At 45.9% G+C, this 21049-nt stretch overlaps 1 protein-coding gene across 1 annotated transcript in view; it reads right to left on the bottom strand.

Moving 5' to 3' along the window:
• Positions 1-15037: 15037 nt before the first annotated feature.
• The window catches only part of LOC132452326 (RNA-binding Raly-like protein), a 93212-nt gene continuing 87200 nt past the window's right edge, over positions 15038-21049 (bottom strand). The window contains 4 exon segments of the mRNA XM_060044888.1: positions 15038-16456; positions 18662-18700; positions 20218-20315; positions 20318-20376. Of these exon segments, the coding sequence (XP_059900871.1) occupies positions 18668-18700; positions 20218-20315; positions 20318-20376 (190 nt within the window). The 3' untranslated portion in view covers positions 15038-16456; positions 18662-18667.

Here is a 21049-nt window from a genome sequence, read left to right on the forward strand (position 1 = left end):
GAACTGAAGTTAGGAAGTCGGAACAACTGAAACCGGACCAGAGCTGACTTATGAGCTGTCTCAGAGAGCAGAGGGAGGCCATAACCTCGGGTGCTGCGGTCCATTATTGCCTGCTTCAGTTCAAACCCGCCCCCACCGCACGCCTCCGGTCTGGACCGGAAACCAAACCAAAAGGTGAGGCACACCGCACAGCCATCCTGGGCTGTTTAAGCGGTTATTTATTGATGTGATTATTGACAAGGAGCCACGAGCAGGCAGTGGAGGTGCTCTGAGGTGATCTGGCGGGTGGAGATGGAGATGGGCTTCACACCTGAGAGGGCTCAGAGCACACGTGTTTTTTAACACCACCCGAAACACAACTCGGGGGATGTGCGTCCTGTGGCAGAGAGCAGCCTTGTGTTTGTTTGCTGTGTGTGTTTGTGTAAGAGAGAGTTGGGGAGTCAACAGATGTCGTGTTTTGTAAATGTCTGGCTGTTGTATCCAAACTCAGTCTTCATTTCGCTTGAATTGTGCTCAGAGAAACACAGTTACAGACAATTCCCCCCCACCCCCCCCCCCCAAACACACACACATAGTTGCCTCATTCCTCAGGTTGCTTTCTTTGAAAACAACACACACACACACACACAAACTGCTGCCTCCTTCCTCAGGTGGTTTTCTTTGAAAACAGTGGAATCACACAGACACACACACATATTCTCTCAGTCTCTACGGCTGTTACTCGCATCCATCCATCTCACACACAAATCACCCAAGCACCGCTATACATCACTCGTCAATCACAGATTCTTTCCACCATCAAGGGTGTGTTTTCTCCTCCTCTAATGATTCCATCCAACACGTCTTTCAAAGATATTTATTAGTGACCTACGGTCACACATCATAAATACATAAACAATCTTTTGATTAAGATAAATCTTCCGCAGCCAACCAGCACAAAGTCTACACAATCACATTATGAGGCGATTCCACCTAAGGCATTTATGAATCAAGTGAATCACCATCGGCATCATTGTGATACACGTTTTGTTAAATCTCCAGGTTTCTAGACTTTCCAGTCTCATGGTGATTGACAGGCATGTCAGATATATTAACTATATTCTGTCTGATCTGTAGGTATTGGGATGGACACATCAATTATATCACACATCAATAGAGCCTGAGGCTACAGGCTGAATTGTACAGCCCTTCAAGGCGTTCACAGCACTCTACACTCCATGCTATACATCCTTTACACCGTAGTTCTGAAGGCCCTTTAAAGGTTAAGGAAACTCGGCACAGAGCCCTCCTTTAGAAGGGGAACTGGAGCGATCTCTCCTTTAGGCAGGGCTAGTCTAAAAGGGGCCAGGGAAACTTGCATCCATCCAATCAATCGCCCATGCCCCCCACACAAACATCCATCCTCAATCTATCAATCTGTCTTGTTTAAAAAACACAATTGATCATCATATTCCTCACCATTCTCATAGTTTTTAAAATTGTGTAATGTCTTAAAACAGTTGTCAGGCGATAGCAGCCATTAAAGGTTGTTCATTGCTATGTCGCTAAGCTAGTTGCTATACCAGAGTTTCTTAAAACATTATGTTGGACGGCAACAAGAGAGAGATGAAATTTCAGCTATAGGGAGCTAGACCAACTTGCCTCTCACGACCGAAACCTCCAACCTCATATCTATTCCTGAGAAGCTGCAGATCAGTAATTGGCTCACTGAATCGTGTTCATGAAGTCTGTATCTGTAAAACCACACAATGAATATTGTGTGCTTGCTTTGGGGATTTGAACATCCAGATATATGCAATTATGATATTGACATTTCGATTAAGTAATTTGGTAGACTCTTTTTCTTATTCAAACCAAGCCACTTAGCGACTTAGGTGAGGCTGAGAACAATTAACGCGCTCAATCAATATTGGAGCCGCTACAAAGAAAAGTGCTGCTTGAGCAAGTTTCTAAAGTGCCAAGTGGATAAAATTCAGAGCAGCCATAGGAATCAGGAACAAAAGGTAAGTCGTCTATTTAATGTTTCAGTACAGAGTGGTAGTCTGGTGCCTGGCAGGATGTAGATTGATATGTTCATACCTCTCAGCCCAAGCGCTCAAACAAAGAAATACACAAGGTGGTTCCCGGCCGAGGCGTGGGCCTTCAGATGTTTCTGAAGACGGGGAGGGATTCTGCAGACCGTATGGCGCTAGGTGCTGCGGCGTGTGATGTATTATTCACCGTGTTTACGGTGTTGCGTTGGAGAAGTGAACGGGAATGCTCGCAGCTGTGTCTGTTTTTCTCAATTTCCATCATGTCTTCAGGGCACGGAGCCGGCGGTTTGTCCGACACAATTGATCCGTTACAGATATTTTCTTTTCAAATTCCCACCGTATTCTCTGCATACTTCTGAGAGGCAGAGCCCGGTGAATGCTAAGCAACCGGGCTGCTTCCCGGGGTTGCAGAACCCGGTGTTTGTAGTCGTGGTGAGGCCACAGTGAAAGAGGAGTATGGTGTTCTGGAAATGTCCTACCTGATGAGGTACTCTGCTGCCCCTGGTTTCGCCATGGTAACAGGTCTGTTCTTGTTCCCCTCCCCCTGTACACTGCGTGTGATACTTAGTTCAACCTCAAGCTAGGCCACTGACGTGCCCAAGAGGGGGGGGGGGGGAGGGGGGGAGAGAATTGATGTGAGGGAGGCCAGGATGGAGAGAGGAGACGGAGACAGGAAACGAAAAATGAGAGAAGGGAGGATGAGAGAGGGGGTCAGCGAGAGTATAGAATACATTCATTTTTTAGATCCACCGTTTAGTAAAATAATGGCTATGCTCTTGCTGAAAATAGGTCTACTAAGATTGGTAATAATGAATAAAGACTAAAACCTTCAGCCCATTTCCCCCCGTGAAGCGCAGGCCCTGAGCGCCGTGCCGCGGCAAGAGGGGGCGTGTGTGAGTCGAGACGCCACGCGCCCGAGCCCCGAGTGTGACCTTCATCCAGGAGTAATTTCCGCTCTCCGTCACCCTAATCCCACCTCGTTATAAACATCATGTCAGCCGTCACAACAGCCGCCGCCCGCCAGACAGCTACAGACCCCCAGACCCACGCCCCCTGCCCCCCCGCATTTACAAAGTCATTAAACAAGCGTCTTACTGCTGTCACGGTGATTGAGTTGTAGGCTACACCCTCCTCCCCACACCTCCCCCCTCAATCACCCCTCCCCCCCCATCACACACACACACACACACACACACACACACACACACACACACACACACACACACACACACACACACACACACACACACACACACACACACACAGAGAGTCTGTATCCTTCCACAACGGTTTCCGTCTCAACGTTTATCCGATGGTCCCCCGGTCTCCTACGCGACGTTATCTCCTTCTGCAGCTGATGATATATATTTATAAAAAATTAAAAATGAAGACGGCCTCCATTTACTGTCGACCCTCGTCCTAGAGAAGGATAGAGAGAATTATGACTGAGTGAGGGAGAGAGTGGTGGGAGGTGAGAGACAGGGAATGAGGGAGGGGGGGGCGGGGGAAAGAGTGAAAAATAGAAGGTGAGGAAAAGAGAAAGCGAAGGCGAGAGGGTTTGAGAAAGAAAGCGATTTTGAGAGGGACGGTGAGTTAAAGAGATGGAGAGCGAAGGAGAGGTTAAATAGAACGAGACGCTGAGAAAGGTAGGATGGGGAGAGGGCGAGGGGAAGATGAGAGACATCAAGAAAAAGAGAGGGAGAGAGAATTGTCTAGGGGTTATAAATCCTGGTGTCTGCTGACGCTGGACTGCAGTATCTCACTCCGTTTATCAGGGTTCACCCTGGACTCTAGTATCTCGCTCCGTTTATCAGTGTTCACCCTGGACTCTAGTATCTCACACAGTTTATCAGGGTTCACCCTGGACTCTAGTATCTCGCTCAGTTTATCAGGGTTCACCCTGGACTCTAGTATCTCGCTCCGTTTATCAGGGTTCACCCTGGACTCTAGTATCTCGCTCCGTTTATCAGGGTTCAACCTGGACTCTAGTATCTCACTCCGTTAATCAGGGTTCACCCTGGACTCTAGTATCTCACTCAGTTTATCAGGGTTCAACCTGGACTCTAGTATCTCACTCAGTTTATCAAAGTTCTCAGACTCCAACGTCTTCAGCCTCTCTTTTGAGCAGACTCACTGACGGGCTGAGGCAGGCAGGCACTGCTGAATACCAAGCAGGGGGAAGATTAGTTGGTGGTCTGCGTCTGGGTTTCTGCCACAGTACGACCAGGCCTGTTGGAGCTCTCTATCTGACCTTTATCAAATAACCTTCTCTCCTTCTACAAGCCCACCACTGTGTATTGCCCTTGTCCTCCTTCCTAAATCCTATATGGATCTACTGATCTACCGGATTATCTATTGATCTACCATAGATTTATTGATCTACCTGATGATCGATTGATCTACCTGATGATCTATTGATCTACCTGATGATCTATTGATCTACCTGATGAACTATTGATCTACCTGATGAACTGTTGATCTACCTGATGAACTATTGCTCTACCTGATAATCTATTGATCTACCTGATGATCCATGGATCGTCCTGATAATCTATTGATCTACCTGATAATCCATTGTTCTACTTTATGATCTATTTATCTGCATTCTATTGATCAATTGATCTTCCTGATAATCTACTGATCTACCTACAATCGATCTATTGCTGTACCCGAAAGTCTTTGTATCTGCCTACTATCGATTCATTGATCTACCTGATAATCTTTTGATTTACCTCGATAAACCATTGATCTACCTGATCATAGATCTACCTCAATCAATCCATTCATCAACCTATTCTTTCCATGTCTGAACTTTTAAAAAAAGGAAACATTTCAGAATCTTTTCAGAGATTAGATCATTTTGTGAGTGTTTTCTTGGCCCCCCATAGATGCAGATACATTAGGCCTACACATTAAGTGTCTGATGAAGATGATGGTATAATGTGATGATGATGGTCTAATCATGTGATGAGGCGGCGGAGGTTTGAGTTGTAATGGCGTAGTGGCGGTATCGTCGGAAGAGATTTAATATTTCTTCCAGGGAAAATTGCATCATCTCTCCAACTAATCCAATTTCATGCCCCTGTATCAGGGAAATGAATAATACCCAGATAGAAAACATCCCAGCCTTGTTGGGGTAAATGCTTTTCTGCATCAGATTTGTTGTTGTGGCTCTTTAACTAATCCTTGGCAGATATACGGTACAGAAAAAATTCAGACGAATACAACAACAACCTTCCTGTAGGGTTTTAGCATAGTTTGGCATTTTTTATTTAAGTCCTTAAATTGTATTGAAGGTCAAAAAAGATATTTAATAATCGGTTATGACAAACCTTTTCAGTTCGTGGCACTGAAAGGAAAAAACGAAAGAAATCAGAAGTAGCGGGCCTACTTAACTTAACGAAACCCATCCAAACCACTTAACACTATCCCTTAAACCCAAAGCGATTATCGTTAGCAAATCCTTTCTTTTGGTCAAACTAGCAAACAAATGTAAACAAACGGTTGGCAGCCTAACTTTCTCAGTAATCAGTACGATCCTCAATTCTCCCGCGTCATACCGTGTTAGAGCAGATCTTCTATTCCCCAATCTACACAAGTTACCGGCTCAGAAACTAAGCCCCCCGTCCCCGTCCCCCCACTCCCCCACCCCACCGCCACCACAGCTTCCATTCTGCCGTCGGTATTGATTGCGTCGGTTCCTTTCAGGCTGATGAATGGAGGGGAAAAACGTCTTTTGAGTATAGCCACTTCCTATTCAGCGGTCGGCGGATCCAGGGAGGGGGATAGACCCTGGGGTCGGTCCGTCGTAGAGACCGCCGTTCCACTGATTGCACGCATCGACCGCTGGGGCTGTCAGCCGCCGCCGGCCCCCCCCCCCCCTTGGCCATCCTTCCCCCCCCGCCCCACCTCACCCACCTCCCCCCCCTCTGGAGTCACCGTCGGTCGGGCTCCACGGATCACCAGGCGTACAGAATCAATCCAGGACTCAAATATGGCCGGCCCGTCACTGCCGCCGCAGCATCGTTTCCTTCTTGATTATTTTATTTTCGCGATGCAAGGCCTTCTTTCCACGGCGTGATGGAGATCGATAGCCAATTTAGGGCTGAGGAGATGAGACGGATCTGGTTCATTTTAAAACGTTCCTCTCCCACGTCCCGCCCAAATGTCTCGGCAGACTTTCTGTCATCGGCGGCTAGCTCGGGAGGTTTTACTCCCACGGTCGAGATATCAGAGTGTGTCATCTTGGGCATATAACTCCCGTTGTCGTTCAAAGTGTACCTTTCGAGCTGTTTGCCACAGCCATTGTTAAAGGGCTGCACACGTAAAGGTGACTAGACCACTCAGATGGGCTGGCTAAAACGATAGTCATAAATTGTAGACATCGGAAAGTTCAGCTGCTATGCAGCCTGTTGCTATAGATCTCAAGGTGTTCTGGCAGTCTGGGGGAGGGGGGCACGTTGGAGCAGTGAGGGTTGCCGTTGCCACAGGTTCGAGGCACAGGTTTAAATCCCTCAGGTCCGGTCGCCCCCTTTTACCCCCCCCCCCCCCACCACCCCCTTTCACCCCTCTTACAGACTTATTGTATGTTGTACGTCCTGGCACTTAATGTAGCACTTATTGTATGTTGTACATCCTTGCACTTAAAAATAGTACTTACCATTTGATCCTAGCTAGCAACCTAACAATTGCTCATGTTTGGCACTTGGTTCTATGAACATCCTTACTGTACCGACAGATACATATTGTTGTTTCTCTTTCTTCTGACAAATGTACTTATTGAAAATTGCTTTGGATAAAAGAGTCTACTAAATGCCCTCAATGTAAAAATGTAAATGAGGCAGTTAGTATATTGTCTGTCTGGAAATATGTCTTGTTAACATATTTCCACAGTACACACCCATTTCTACCTGGATAAAATAGGTAGACAGGATGGTGTCGTGGCTTTTCGACTCCCAATTAAAAGGGTCTGGGTTCGATCCCCAATGTCCAAACACATCCTCCAACGGCCGAGTGCGGAGCAGCCTCAGTCGCGTCCGCATTTTAAAAACAAGACATTGCCGTCGCTCTCCGCCTTTTGTTCCGCGGGAACGTTCGCCTCTGCATGAATGCTAATGGTGACATTTGATGCTAGCGTGGCGCTAACGTGTGACAGTGTTTGATTGCACCCTGACCTGTGTAATTGTTTCGGCTACAGCAGCTGTCACGGATACCGAAAGCGCTCCCCTTTCCCTCGCACACTTTCTATCTCTCCCTCCTCTCTCTTCATCCCTCCCGCTCTCATTTTTTCTCTCTCTCTCATTCTATCTCTGCTCTCTTTCTGTCTCCCTACCTCTCTCATTTCTCTCTCTCTCTCTCTCACGATCTCCATCTCTCTCTCTCTCTATCTCCTCTCACTTTCTCTCTCCCTACCTCTCCCGCTATGTCTCTCTCTCTCTCTTTCTCTCTCCCTACATCTACCTACTCTCTCGCACCATCCCTCTCTCCCTCCCTCTCTCATTTCTCTCTCTCGTTGCATCTCTCTCTCATTCACATTCATCCCCCCCTCTTTCTCTGCCTTACTCTATTTCAACCTCTCCCGCTCTCTCTCTCTCTCTCTCTCTCTCTCTCTGTCTGTCTGTCTGTCTGTCTGTCTGTCTGTCTGTCTGTCTGTCTGTCTGTCTGTCTGTCTGTCTGTCTGTCTGTCTGTCTGTCTGTCTGTCTGTCTGTCTGTCTGTCTGTCTGTCTGTCTGTCTGTCTGTCTGTCTGTCTGTCTGTCTGTCTGTCTGTCTCCCAGCGCTCCTCCGTTCCTAATTATATGGTAGCAGCTTTAGCCCTGTGTTATCATTTCAGCCATGAAGACTCATAATAGAGGCTGTCTGTGTTCTATCAGCAACCGCCCGGCTGCTGTGTCTGCCGGGGAGCCGATGTCTCTAGGACCCTGGGGGAGTCTCACATCCTTATCCTCAGCCGGCCTCGGTGGACGGCGTGGACTGAGAGCAACACAAAGACCAGGATTCAATTACACACAGACACCTTGAGGCCTTGGGAGGGGGGAGAGAGAGAGAGAGAGAGAGAGAGAGAGAGAGAGAGAGAGAGAGAGAGAGAGCAAAACAGAGAGAAAAGAGGGAGAGAGAGAGAGAGAGAGAGAGAGAGAGAGAGAGAGAGAGAGAGAGAGAGAGATCGATGGAAGAGAGGAATGGCAGAGATCGAGAGAGTGAGAGAGAGAGAGCGATGGAAGAGAGGAATGGCAGAGATCGAGAGAGAGAGAGAGAGAGAGGGGGAGAGAGGGAGAGAGGGGGAGAGAGAGAGAGAGCGATGGAAGAGAGGAATGGCAGAGATCGAGAGAGATAGGGGGAGAGAGCGATGGAAGAGAGGAATGGCAGAGATCGAGAGAGAGAGGGGGAGAGAGAGAGAGAGCGATGGAAGAGAGGAATGGCAGAGATCGAGAGAGGGGGAGAGAGGGAGAGAGAGAGAGAGGGGGAGAGAGAGAGAGAGCGATGGAAGAGAGGAATGGCAGAGATCGAGAGAGAGAGGGGGAGAGAGAGAGAGAGAGGGGGAGAGAGAGAGAGAGGAGAGGGAGAGAGATAGAGAGAGCTTCCTGTTAAAAATATATTCTCTCCCGACTGCCGCCACCACCTTACACTGGCTTCCTGTCGGATGGTCAGTCTGATTTCCTGTTTTGTAATCGCTCCATCTTGTCCTTTCTGTCAGTCTGCCAGCCTTCTGTCTCTCTGTCAATTGCCTGTCCGTCTGTCTTTCTGTCTGTCCCTCTATCTGTGTCAGCCAGCCTGCCCTGCTTCCAGTCCATCTCTCGGCCTGTCTGTAATCTCTTTGCATTGTGTAACTTATCCCTCTTGCTACTTGCTTACCAATTTGCAGGCAAAGCCTCTAAATTATGAATCATCGTGTATTGGCATTATCAATGCAATCAAAGAATGCTGCTCACAAATTCAGACCTCCACATGGTGGAATACACAGTGGTGCATTACATTACGCTGACCAGAGTGGTTAAGGTGAATCCCCAGACTCAATACAAACAGTACACGTCTAACTTTAGAACAGGCTTTATTTTTCATATTGCCCTAAACTACAAAACCAATACATTTATATATTTCTCCATTTTTGTTCTCGTTTGGGAGTTCTCCCTGCATAGTGCGTATACATCGCTCATCCGCCTTTCCAAAGACTGTCTTCATATCACATGAGCTCATAACACACCAGTCCCTTCTGTTTCCAGTGTGCCATATAGCTCACCATATTACAGACCACCATATTACAGACCACCATATTACTGCCTGTTATCTCTCAGTAGCCTTCACGGGAAATTGCTACACCATTACAATAAAATATGGTGCAGTATGTGTTGTTTCATCATTTCTGTCACATTTCTGTGCTGATCGACACTCAGATTCACACATCTAGTGAGTGCCCATGTAGCGCAAAACTGCAGGAAATTGTCACATTGTCATTGTTTTTTTGAAATTATGAATTTCTTTCCCTAAGGATCAGAAAAGACTCAAGAGCGACAAAATCGTCATGCAGATGTAGGCCTACTTTGGGAAGACGATGGCAAGAGCACGGTATAGAGAGGAATAAAAAGGAGTGTTGTCTCATAAAGTGAAACAACCTCAGCAGTTAGAAATTAACATAAGAAACATCTGTGGGGGCATGATGTTAACCTCTTCCCCCTCAAAGAGGAATTAATGAATTCTGAAAATACATAAATAGTATAAAAGCAAAAATCCTTACTTCCCAAGAGACTTCACTGAGCGGGAAAGAAGCGAAGACGTGGCATCGAGCTGCGCGGTGTGATGCACAGATTATTGGCAACACTTGCAGAATCATTTTAATAGCGGCCTCGGAAAAATACGACACAACGCCGCCGTGAGCTAATATCATATAAATGTTAATGACGATCCACGCAGGTGGTGAGGGAAATGAGGAATCCTCCGCCAAGCTGATATCCCGCCAACTTCTGGCTTCTGTGTTTAATTAGGTTTTTCCTGCTTATTTCTATATTTTCTTCCCCCCTCTCCCCCCGCCACCCCCTCTCCTCCTATGTCTGCATAGGTAAACAAGGACAAACAAAGGAAGATAGGCAGGCTGGTAAATACATAGAGAAGGCTGAGAGAGAAAGTGGAGAGTGTTTCCGACGTTGTTTGAAGCTCGGTGTTCCTGGAGGCAGAATGCGTTGTGTTTACCTCGACCGAGCTCAGCGGGGGACCCTTGTTCTCTTCCAGCGGGCCGTATGTCTGTGCTGCTGTTGTTGTTGAAATAAATGAACCAAACGGTGGAGCCAACAGCGGAGCAGGGGTGGCCGAAGCGACTCCGGACTGCGCCCTGGCGTGTTAGTGTGCTAGGCGGGTCCGCGGTAGACGCGGTGCCGACCGCTGGGTCACAGTTTGACGCTAGGCTACTGCCGCTAGCCGGACGAGTAAACACGCTGATTTGATACTGACCAGATAAGCCTGGATTTTCACTTTCCTTTTTCCCTCACTCTCACACACACACACAACCACACGCATTGACGCACAAACGCATACACACACCCACACCGGACACACACACACACACACACACACACACACACACACACACACACACACACACACACACACACACACACACACACACACACACACACACACACACACAGGCACGCGGGCAAACACACGAATAGATGCAGACACACAAACTCACACACAAACACACACAAACAAACAAACACATGCTCAGTAAATATTGGCAGTGTTGAATCTCATAAATGTATATATGTGTTTGGGACATTGCCTTACGATTGAGTCATTTATGTTTGTTTTACAACTGTCTTAGAAAAACGGGAAGATGTTGTTGCTTCTCGGATCAGGCTGTGCTCTCCCCATGTCTAGGAACTCAGTTAGGCTGTTAACCCCGTCTGGGGATTCAGTGTCACCATAGATGGACGTGGCTTTGTGAGGCCAGAGGTTGCTTGAAGGATAGACATAGAAAAGTCTCAGGGTTCCTTGAAACAACTTCCCCATACCCCAAACGGCCCAGTTCTAGCACAGTGACCGCTGCTCATACAAGTAGAGAGTATCCATGGATACCAGTACCAATGGAATCCAAACTGAACCCCGGAAGTAGTTCTCCCACAAACATGGATTGGATAAGTCACACAGCTCCCAAGAGCCAATTAGGAGAAGCTTCTCTTTTAAGGCAGAGCTCAAACGCTGGAGAAACAAAACACTGTGCACGCAATGTTTAAATTTCACCCTCGAGACTGAACTAGGGTGCACTTATTTTACGCTGCAACTAAGTTGTTTCATCGGAATACACTCAGTCATCTTTTAAGCTTTTTTCTTCGTCTTGTCTCTAACCATCTGAACTAAGTGAAGAATTGTGTTCTCTACGACACGGCCTTTCAACAAAACAAGCGGGGAAAAAAAGAGGAACAGAAAAACTAAAGATTATTCTACAAGCTTTACCTTTAGTGAAAACCATGAACTCTTCCTTAATAGCACAAGTACATGGGGTATTCAAGTCAGGTTCAAGCATTTAACAAGGAAATGGTCCTAAGAAATTCCACTGGCATTTTCTAAATTAAACCTGAGTTAAAATGCACCCTATGTGGATTTGAGCAAGCAAAGTTCTGCATGATTTGATTGACATCATTCGGAGCCAATGAACGGTGAAATGGGGAGGCCACCCAAGGACGCCTATCAGAATTCTCACCACCTGTGCGACTGCATTGGCTACACCCCTGCTCGCAATCAATTCTCTGTAGGAAACAAGCGGTGAGCGTGTGTGTCATTCCGGGTGAGTGGTTGCCTCATGCATAGGTTAAACGAGAGCAGCTGGGGTCCCCCCGCCCACCACGGTGCTGAAATGGATGCCTAATAAGCTGGAGCATTGACGCTGGCTTTCATTAACCTCCCGTTTTACTGTGCTTGGCTGGGAGACTAGAGGATAGCTAAACCAGCGGTTGCAGCTCAGCCCCGGTCAGACGGCGTCTAATGGAGTTGTACAGTCTAATGAATGAATGAATGAATCTCACATTAATCCATTCATTAGCCTGTTAGCATTGATGCCCTCAACTGTTAGCATTGGATAAATGCTGGATAATGTGTTTGTTGGACGTCTCTCTGGCCTGTAATCTTAATGGGTGAACGATTGTTCCACATTGATCCGTGGATTAATTAAGAGTTGCAGACACTCTGTGTATGTTGCATTACAATACAATTGAGTTGAAAACAATAGAGTACAATAAAATAGCACAGAATACAATAAAAAGGTTGATTACAAAAAAATATTTACCATACAATTTGGATCAATACAATAAAATTAAAATCTGAAGCAAGTCGACGAACAAATAATATTATTGAATTAAATGTGAACAATAGAATATAACTGGCATTTGAGTGTGTGTGTGTGTGTGTGTGTGTGTGTGTGTGTGTGTGTGCGTGTGCGTGTGCGTGCAGTCGACCTGGAGAACAGACCTGAAACGACAGAGGAGTAGAAGTTCTGTGAAGCAGATGATTGTTCTGGAATATGAGGAATTATTTAGTGTTGACATGACCCTTTTTTGGAGACCACATTACACAACACAACGTGCAAACAGTGTGTGTGTATCAATGTGTTTGTTTGGGTTGCGTTGTAGGCCGACTCAGTGTGTGTATCGCAGTGTGCGTAGTTTAAAGGATAATATAAGAAAAAGAAAGATTGTATTGATTCAGAATTGTTTTTATGGCCTCTGCCAATTCAACAAAGTCTGTCAGGTCGGTTAGCCATAGCAGTGGGCTGTTCTTCAGAAATAACACACCGTGGAAGGCCCCGATTGACCGATTAGATTAATCAAGGGTTCATGAAAGCCTTCTAACAACACTTTTTCAAGTGTGCGTGTGTGCTTTTTGCGTTTTTCTGAATTTGTGTTTTGTTTTCTTGTTTAGTTTGTGTATTTTGTTTTCTGTGGGAGTGTGTGTGCATGTATGTGTTATGTCGCAGAGTCCGTTCTTTTTTTCATACCACGCACATGTGTGTTGAACCATGTGGTTGTGTTGTACCTTGTGTGTGTTTAACAGAGTGTGTGGGTGCATGTGTGTGTGCTTTAAAGAGTTGATGTGTGTGTTTTACACTGCGTGTGGATATTACAAAGTTTGTGTGTGTATGTTTTGCAGAGTGTTTGTGTGAGTGTTGTTTCTTTACTGTGCATGGAATTTGGTTCAATCTTGTGTAACATTAAACGCGAAGTGAACCCATCATCAGAGCCTCCCCACTGTGACCTATTTCCAGGGGAAACAGGATATGACATCAGGGCTCACCGTGGGAGGGATATGATTTGATGGTTCGGCTGCTCTGGTGGTGGTGGGCAGAACCCTTCTAGATCGTGATCCCCCCTGTTGGGGCTCAATAATCTCTCCATCTACCCAGCCCTGGTCAGAAAAATCGTATTTGTCTCGTTTTTGAACACCTCAGTATACTTTGATCAGTTGGAACAAGTTTTGTGAATGTTCCTCTTTGATCCACACTCGGGTCCCGTTCTCTTCGTAACATCAAAGTTATTTATTTCAGAGTTACTTCAACGTGACAACGTGACACCGAGAGGGGATGCTATTGCTAGCGCCACCGGTGTGCTGCTGCTACGCGTCTGGGGAGCGGTAAATGTTGTTGTTGACTGTTACTTTCCGGCCCCTATAGTTTAACGCCCCCGTGGTGTGTGCCAGATTTCATATCCAACATTTCTAATTGTAAAACTCGTACACTAGCTTGAAAAAAAACTAGCTTGTCTTAAGCATGGGGATAACAACTCTCCAATAGTGTAGAATCCCCCATTATTTTATTTGTTCCATGGAATAGTGTTCAAAGTCAAGCTGAAACAGGGTTCATTTACACTTTCAAAAGCTCTTCTATAGCGCTCCATACATATAGTATATATATACCATGCATGAACAACTAGTGCTGTAGCTAATCGAACAATGGACCAATACATTTACCAATCAATGGATTGATCAATCAACCAATACAGCCTAAAATTGAATAGCCTATTGTTACGTATTTTAAGCACATAAGCTGCCCCCACTTAACCAATTGGAAGCAGGATCGAACACACAAGCTGCATTACCCTCACATAGATAATAGGAAGCAGGATCGAACACATAAGCTGCAATAACTACTCCAGCCACAGATGGCAGCACCTTTAGACAGGTGTGGAGGGCGGAGCCAATACGTCACACAGGCCACGCCTACTTCACATAGGTCACGCCCACTTGATACTAACCAGCGCGGGGTTCAGATTGAGGTCAGAGACACAGGCGGACCCGCAGAGAGCCTCGGGCCTAAGCCCCGGGGCTCGAAGTTGCTCTTCAGTATTTCTCTCCACGCGTGTTGGATACAATTCCCTCCCTTTTGCTTCATAGTTACCATACCGAAATACTTTAACAAATAAAGGAGTTAAAAGCGACCCGGATTGGACTACTTTCTTCAAGAATGCTACACTATAGCCTAAAAACGGTATCCATCTAGTCGTTTTTAGCTGTCTGCCATTTTGTGAGGGGTTGACATGAGACATGTACCAAAGTACCAACACATCAAATGGAATGAGAGACGACTCCCTGAGTCCATCAATTACATTTAATGGATGACATCTGAAAATGGATTCATAGCTGCCGCCGGTGCTGATGAGGCAGCAAAGATTTAGGGATGTCAATGAAACCTGTAATTACTGAATACCACCGTACATCATCACTACCATTATCTCATTGAAACCTCTCAGAGGGATCGCTCGCCTGTCACCTAATAATGGTACGCTATTGTCAAAGACTTGTCTGGGATGATATTTATTTGCTTACAATATGTCAGGTCTGATATTTATTTGTTTCAGATATGTCAGGTCTGATATTTATTTGTTAAAAGACATTTCAGGTCTGAAATGTATTGGTTAAAGACCTGTCTGGTTGGATATTTATTTGTTAAAGACTTGTCTGGTCTGATATTTATTTGCTAAAGAAAGTGTTTGTAACAAACAAAATGGTGGGACAAATCAAGTGTGACACTAAGAATAACTCTTTATTGACAGAGAAGAACACAAATAATTAATCTGCATGGATTCCAATTGATTTTACTTCATGAATCCTGTGGGCTTACGGCAGTTGTGATTAAATTAAAATACATTAGAAGGTACAATAAACATGCTTTAATAAAAAAAAAATCTATTTTTTTTAATCTCTTTTTATACAAAAAATGTACATTCTATTTAACAGTTCATTTTCCGACCACTGAATTTCTCTTATAAAGCATATATACTCGTCCAACCCACCTCAACATCCTGATGTCTAATTCCATATGAACTCTTATTATTTTTTCTTTCTTGTTCCGCAATTTCTCTATTTAAAATAAGTATAACACAATCTATTTACAAGGAAACTCCAAAGCAAAGTCGTTGATTAAGTTGTGATTCATATTAATAATAATCATAATCATAATAATAACAGTAACCCCAAATACTGCTAAAAATGAAATACTGCTTAAAATGATCAGATTAAGTATGATTGTGATGAAGCAGGGAGATTTTAGTTTTTGCAAGACATCACTGACATTTTTCTAAAATACAAGACCAACATGGTGTGGACACTTTTGCTTGATTGACTTCATAGAATACAAAAATATTTATTCCCTTTCGTTGTAATGAATTTATTCCGAACAAACTTTTGGAATTTCGGGAACGGCCAGGCGTGCGAGTTGGAATTTAAAATACACAAACAACCTTCTTAGTCGTGAAGCCATCACCGGTTAAAGTAGAGTGATGGGTTGAACGTCAGCAAAACAGAGCTCACTGGGGCACAGACGAGGAGAGGGATCGATTTAAAATGAATACAACGTGAACAATGCGTTTCAGCACACGATCCACCCCACCGCCTTTCCAATAAACATAAATTGATTTCGCTGTGATTCATTAATAATTCATCAACAATTTGCCTCACTTTCAGTCACTGTGTGGAATGCTGCATTGAGACAAACACTTTTTTAATTACACTCCACCTTAATGAATCAATCCAGATCTAGCAAAATAAAATACAAAAATTCGCTTTATGGAATACTCCTTCCCTTTCGGAAACGACGTCCGATGTCCGTTTGCAGAAAGAAAAACACAGAACGTAAAGAGTTATCCGTGAGGTGCCACAAGCCCAAATACTTTACAGGTGTGTCTTCAACAGGTTTTCATTTAGAAAGAGGGCGCGCGTCGCCGCCAATTGTTTCATGATGATCCGTCGGAGGGGAGTCTGCAAATGGCGGGGAAGGGGAGGGATTCGAACACAACCTGGAACGACTCCAACCGTGCGGATGTGAGCCGGTCGTGGGGGGTGGGTGGGGTGTATCCTTCCACCGTCGTCGTGTGTCTGGAAGGAGGAGAAGACGGAGGAGTTCATCCATCGCGGCCGAGCGGAAACGCCGGCGACTTTCGCTAGCTGGAGCGACGGGAGCCGCAACAAAAGGAGACGGCGGAGGGCGGGGGTGGAGGAGGGTGGAGGAAGGAAAGAACATCACGTTAGGGGGCTGATTTGGCTGCGCTACGTGGCGTCCGCTGCTTATTATAATGTCACACACATCTGCTGGGGATTACAAACTAGAGCGGAGGGGCTGTCAGGGCCAGCTCCGAGGATGGGGTGGGGGGGGGGTGAAGAGCTAGCCATCGTTCGCTAATCTTCCCAGACCCCAATTCTAATAGATCTTTCCCGTGGTCGCGATATAAAAAAAACGGTTTAAAAAACTCACTCACATAATCAAAGACCGATCTTTCTGTCCTTTTTAAGCGCGTCTGCAGAGAGGGTATGGGGTGTAAACAAATAAATATATATTGTGTGTTTATATATATATATATATATATATATAGGGGGAGCTGCAACATGATGGATATTTCCAATGATGCATTTGAAATGGTTTTAGGTGTGGGTTGAGGTTGAGGACGTGTAGGGGGAAGGCAATGCATCATGGGAATAACTGCAAAAAAGCTCTGTCTACCTGTGATCATATTCAAACCCAGCATGTCTGTAGCTGTGTGTGTGTGTGTGTGTGTGTGTGTGTGTGTGTGTGTGTGTGTGTGTGTGTGTGTGTGTGTGTGTGTGTGTGTGTGTGTGTGTGTGTGTGTGTGTGTGTGTGTGTGTGTGTGTGAACATTTCAGCCTTTTTTTTAATAGGAAAGTTGTGTCTCTCCACATGGCCTCGGGTAGAATTTAAACGAGTGGACACTGGGCTGGGGGGAGGGGGAGGGGGTAGATAGAGAGAAAGTGAGGAGAAGGGAGACATGGGAGCTCCTTTGTATTCAGGTGAGTGTTGGACGAGCAGATGCCTGCACAGCCAGCGGAACGACAGAGAGAGTGAGAGAGAGGATAGCGCCATCTTCACACTCAACATTCACACACACGCTCTTATTTTGTAAAAAGGATTTAGGATTAAAAATTCCGAGCTTCAGATGTAATATCTGAAATGGGCCACTCTATCTGTATAGACAGGGCGCGGAGCGCGTTTTAATTACATATTCACACGCCCACGCTCTTATTTGGTGGAGAGGTTTAAGGTGAAAAAGTTGTGATATGACATCTGAATAGTGCAGTTTCTATCTGTTGGAGAAGAACAAAGGTCTTTCTCACGAATCCAGTTCATATTGAGATCGCTCGCGCTGCCATTTGTAAAAGGTTGAAAAGGTTGCACTTTGAGGATCGAAATAAAAATCCCAGTTTCCAAACATAAACGTCGTAAGGTTACGACATTTCCACCGAACGGCTAATAAATTAACGTTGAACTCGACGGATTGGGGCGCCCGCGTCATTACCCACAAGTCTCGGGGCGAGGGGCGGGGGTACACCCTCTGCGTCACGCCGCCCCTTTCCCCGCGGCGGTAACTGCCAGATAGATGTTGTTGAGGGGCCGTTCTGCGTCATTAGCATGTCGTCATAGCGACATGCTAATGACGCAGAACACTGAGCCTTCTTTATCACTGACCGCATTAGCCACCCTTTGCCGGCATTGGCCTCGGAAATGTCACGCGGATTAATGTCTAAATGTTTGCAGATGCTCCCTTGGGAAGACCGCTGCTTGTTCCATTCACAGGAGTGTTGAGCTGTCAATGGTTTTAATAACGGCAGGAGAGTCTTGTGCTTCAACCCTTAATGCCTGCAGTCCGAGCTGTGGGCATCCTTGAGCCTCTAACAACTACTAATCACTGCTTGCTCGTTGAGGACTTGTGTCTGAATTCACTTCACTGAAAGGTGATTCAAATAAAAGAGTCTGCTAAATGACTGGATTGTACAAGGTAATGATATTCTTTTATGAAAGTCAAATAATCAATAAATACATTCCTGCTGTGCTGTAATCTTGCCACAACATTGCATTATGTTTTTTGTTGACCTTCTGTCAACCAAAAACAGAAGGTCAACATATTTGCAGAGATCTGCCCAACTCTTCAAACCATAAGCCAACGTAACCTAAACATAACCTAACACTATAGCCTTTCCTAAATTATCCCTGTTCTAACCTAACCCTAACCCTAGCTTAACCCAAATGGAACCTAACCCCACCACCTACACGTTTACAGGTGTTTAATGTGTGGTTCATGGTTAGGGTGAGGACACATGATGATCTATGGGGTTATCCATAGGAGACAAATAATCTCACCCAGCTTCAGTTGTCAATATCAGAAACGTGGTTCTCTATCTGCAGAGAAAAGAGCAAAGGACAGTATTTTAATGAAATCCAGCTGACATATTGTCTCACAACAATAATAATATAATTTCTCCTTCACAAAATATTGTTCTGTGACATGAAATCTCTTCCTCGCATCAGAGGTCTATCATAATATAGTGATAGGGTATGATACGGTAGGAAGCGATATCATGAACGCGACACAAAGGGGACAGTGTCTTTCATTCCAAACTGAATATTTCAGGTCACAGCAGTTAGTGCAGCAAAGTGTGATGGGAATATGAAATAGTCACATGATAATTTTGGCAAAGGCTTTTAAAAAAACTGTTATGCTATTATATGACTAAGGGTTAAAAGCGTGCAAACAGGAAAGCGTGTGTTTTTTATCTGTGGTGTAGTCATGAGGGATTTTTGGCCAGTGCTGGATTTTGCGTGTTTGTGTGTGTCTCTCTGTTGTGTGCATGTCTCTGTGTTTTTGTGTGTGTGTGTGTGTGTGTGTGTGTGTGTGTTTGTGTGTGTGTGTGTTTGTGTGTTTGGAGACCTTGGTTCTACTCTGGAGGCCAGAGTCAGCACCAAGGAGAGACTGTCAGCCTGTCCTAACCTTGCTCGCCCCCACCGCTCACTCATGTGAACCTCGCTTGCCCGCACATCTCAGGCCATGAATAATTCTGGAGAATTAGCTTTCAGGGAGCGAGACAGCCTGCCCACCATGACCACCCCCAACCCTCCCCCCAGCGGTCCTCTCTCTCTGGCTCTCTAATTCAAATAAGCTCATTTCCCCACTCAATCTCTTAATTTCTCACTTCAGCCCTCTCTCTCTCTCTCTCTCTCTCTCTCTCTCTCTCTCTCTCTCTCTCTCTCTCTCTCTCTCTCTCTCTCTCTCTCTCTCTCTCTCTCTCTCTCTCTCTCTCTCTCTCTCTCTCTCTCTCTCTCTCTCTCTCTCTATATATATATATATATATATATATATATATATATATATATATCCGACTCTCTTCTCTCTATCAATCCTCCCTTCAGTTTCGATCTTCTTTGTATTTCACTCTCCCAAAATATCTCTCTCCCTCCACCCCTCAAACTCGCCCACAATCGTCTCGCTTATTCACCCTCAAACCCCATCCCCTGACAGCTACTTGTCATCGTCGCTCCTCGTCTCACTCTCCTCCACTCATCTTCCTCAACCCTCATCTCTGACTCCAGCCTTCTCCTCTTTCCTCTCCTCTGCTCTCTCCTCATCCCCCTCCTCTACCTCCTCCTCCTCCTCTTTTCTCTCCTCCGCTTCTCTTCCTCATCCAGATCCTCTCCCTCCTCCCTCTCCTCCTCCCCCAGCCTTCTCCTCTTTCCCTCCTCCTCCTCATATCCTCTTCCTCCTCCTCCTCTCCTCCACCTCCTCCTCTACTCTTCCTCATCCCTCTCCTCCACCTTCAGCCTCCTCCTCCTATCCTCTTCCTCCTCCTCTCCTCCACCTCCTCCTCTACTCTCCTCATCCCTCTCCTCCACCTCCAACCCTCTCCTCCTCCTCCTCCTACCAGGTGGCGGCTCCCCTCCTCGTCGTAGTCCTCCTCTCCCCCGTCAGTCAGCGCTCCCGCCTCCCCGTCTAGCGCCTCCTCCCCCGCCTCCTCCCCGAGTTCTCCCCTGCCTCCGACACCGACTCCTCGTTCAGGGAGTCGCAGTTCTCCTCGTACTTCCTCTGGCATCTGAGAGAGAGAGAGAGAGAGAGAGAGAGAGAGAGAGAGAGAGAGAGAGAGAGAGAGAGAGAGAGAGAGAGAGAGAGAGAGAGAGAGAGAGAGAGAGAGAGAGAGAGAGAGAGAGAGAGAGATCATGTTCTTAAATACTCTGGCAGTATGAAAATGTTTTTCGTTGCCATGCCAATAAAAAGCTGAAGACAAAAGGGAAAGGGAGGTTGAGAGAGAGAGAGTGTGAGAGAAAGAGAGAGAAAACGCGTGAAAGAGAGAGAGAGGGAGAGAGAGGCACTCTCTTCCTACCTGCCACTTAATGACACCTATCTCAGTTCACCACAACATACCCTTGGATAAAGGCTCTAACTGAAGAACTGAACGCAAACCAACATGGCACTGTTTCCACAGCTCCACGCATGACAGTGGCAGTACAAGCGAAGACGGATCAATTCAACAAAGCTTTATAGTTAAACGCCCGGTCTTCCAGAGTATCTACGCTCCATATCTATCCTCTGTACCTAGCCTCCATATCTGCCTCCATACTTGTCCTCTGGCCGGGGAATGTTTCCACAGAGAGCCCCTCTACAGCGTCAGAGATGCGGCGGTGCTGTCTGGCCCTCATGACAGACGGCAGCTCTTCCTCTTATCTCTCGGCCCGTCAGCAAGACGGATGGACCACACC

This window comes from Gadus macrocephalus, chromosome 23 (genome assembly GCF_031168955.1).
Source record: "Gadus macrocephalus chromosome 23, ASM3116895v1".
Classification (NCBI taxonomy): Eukaryota; Metazoa; Chordata; class Actinopteri; order Gadiformes; family Gadidae; genus Gadus; species Gadus macrocephalus.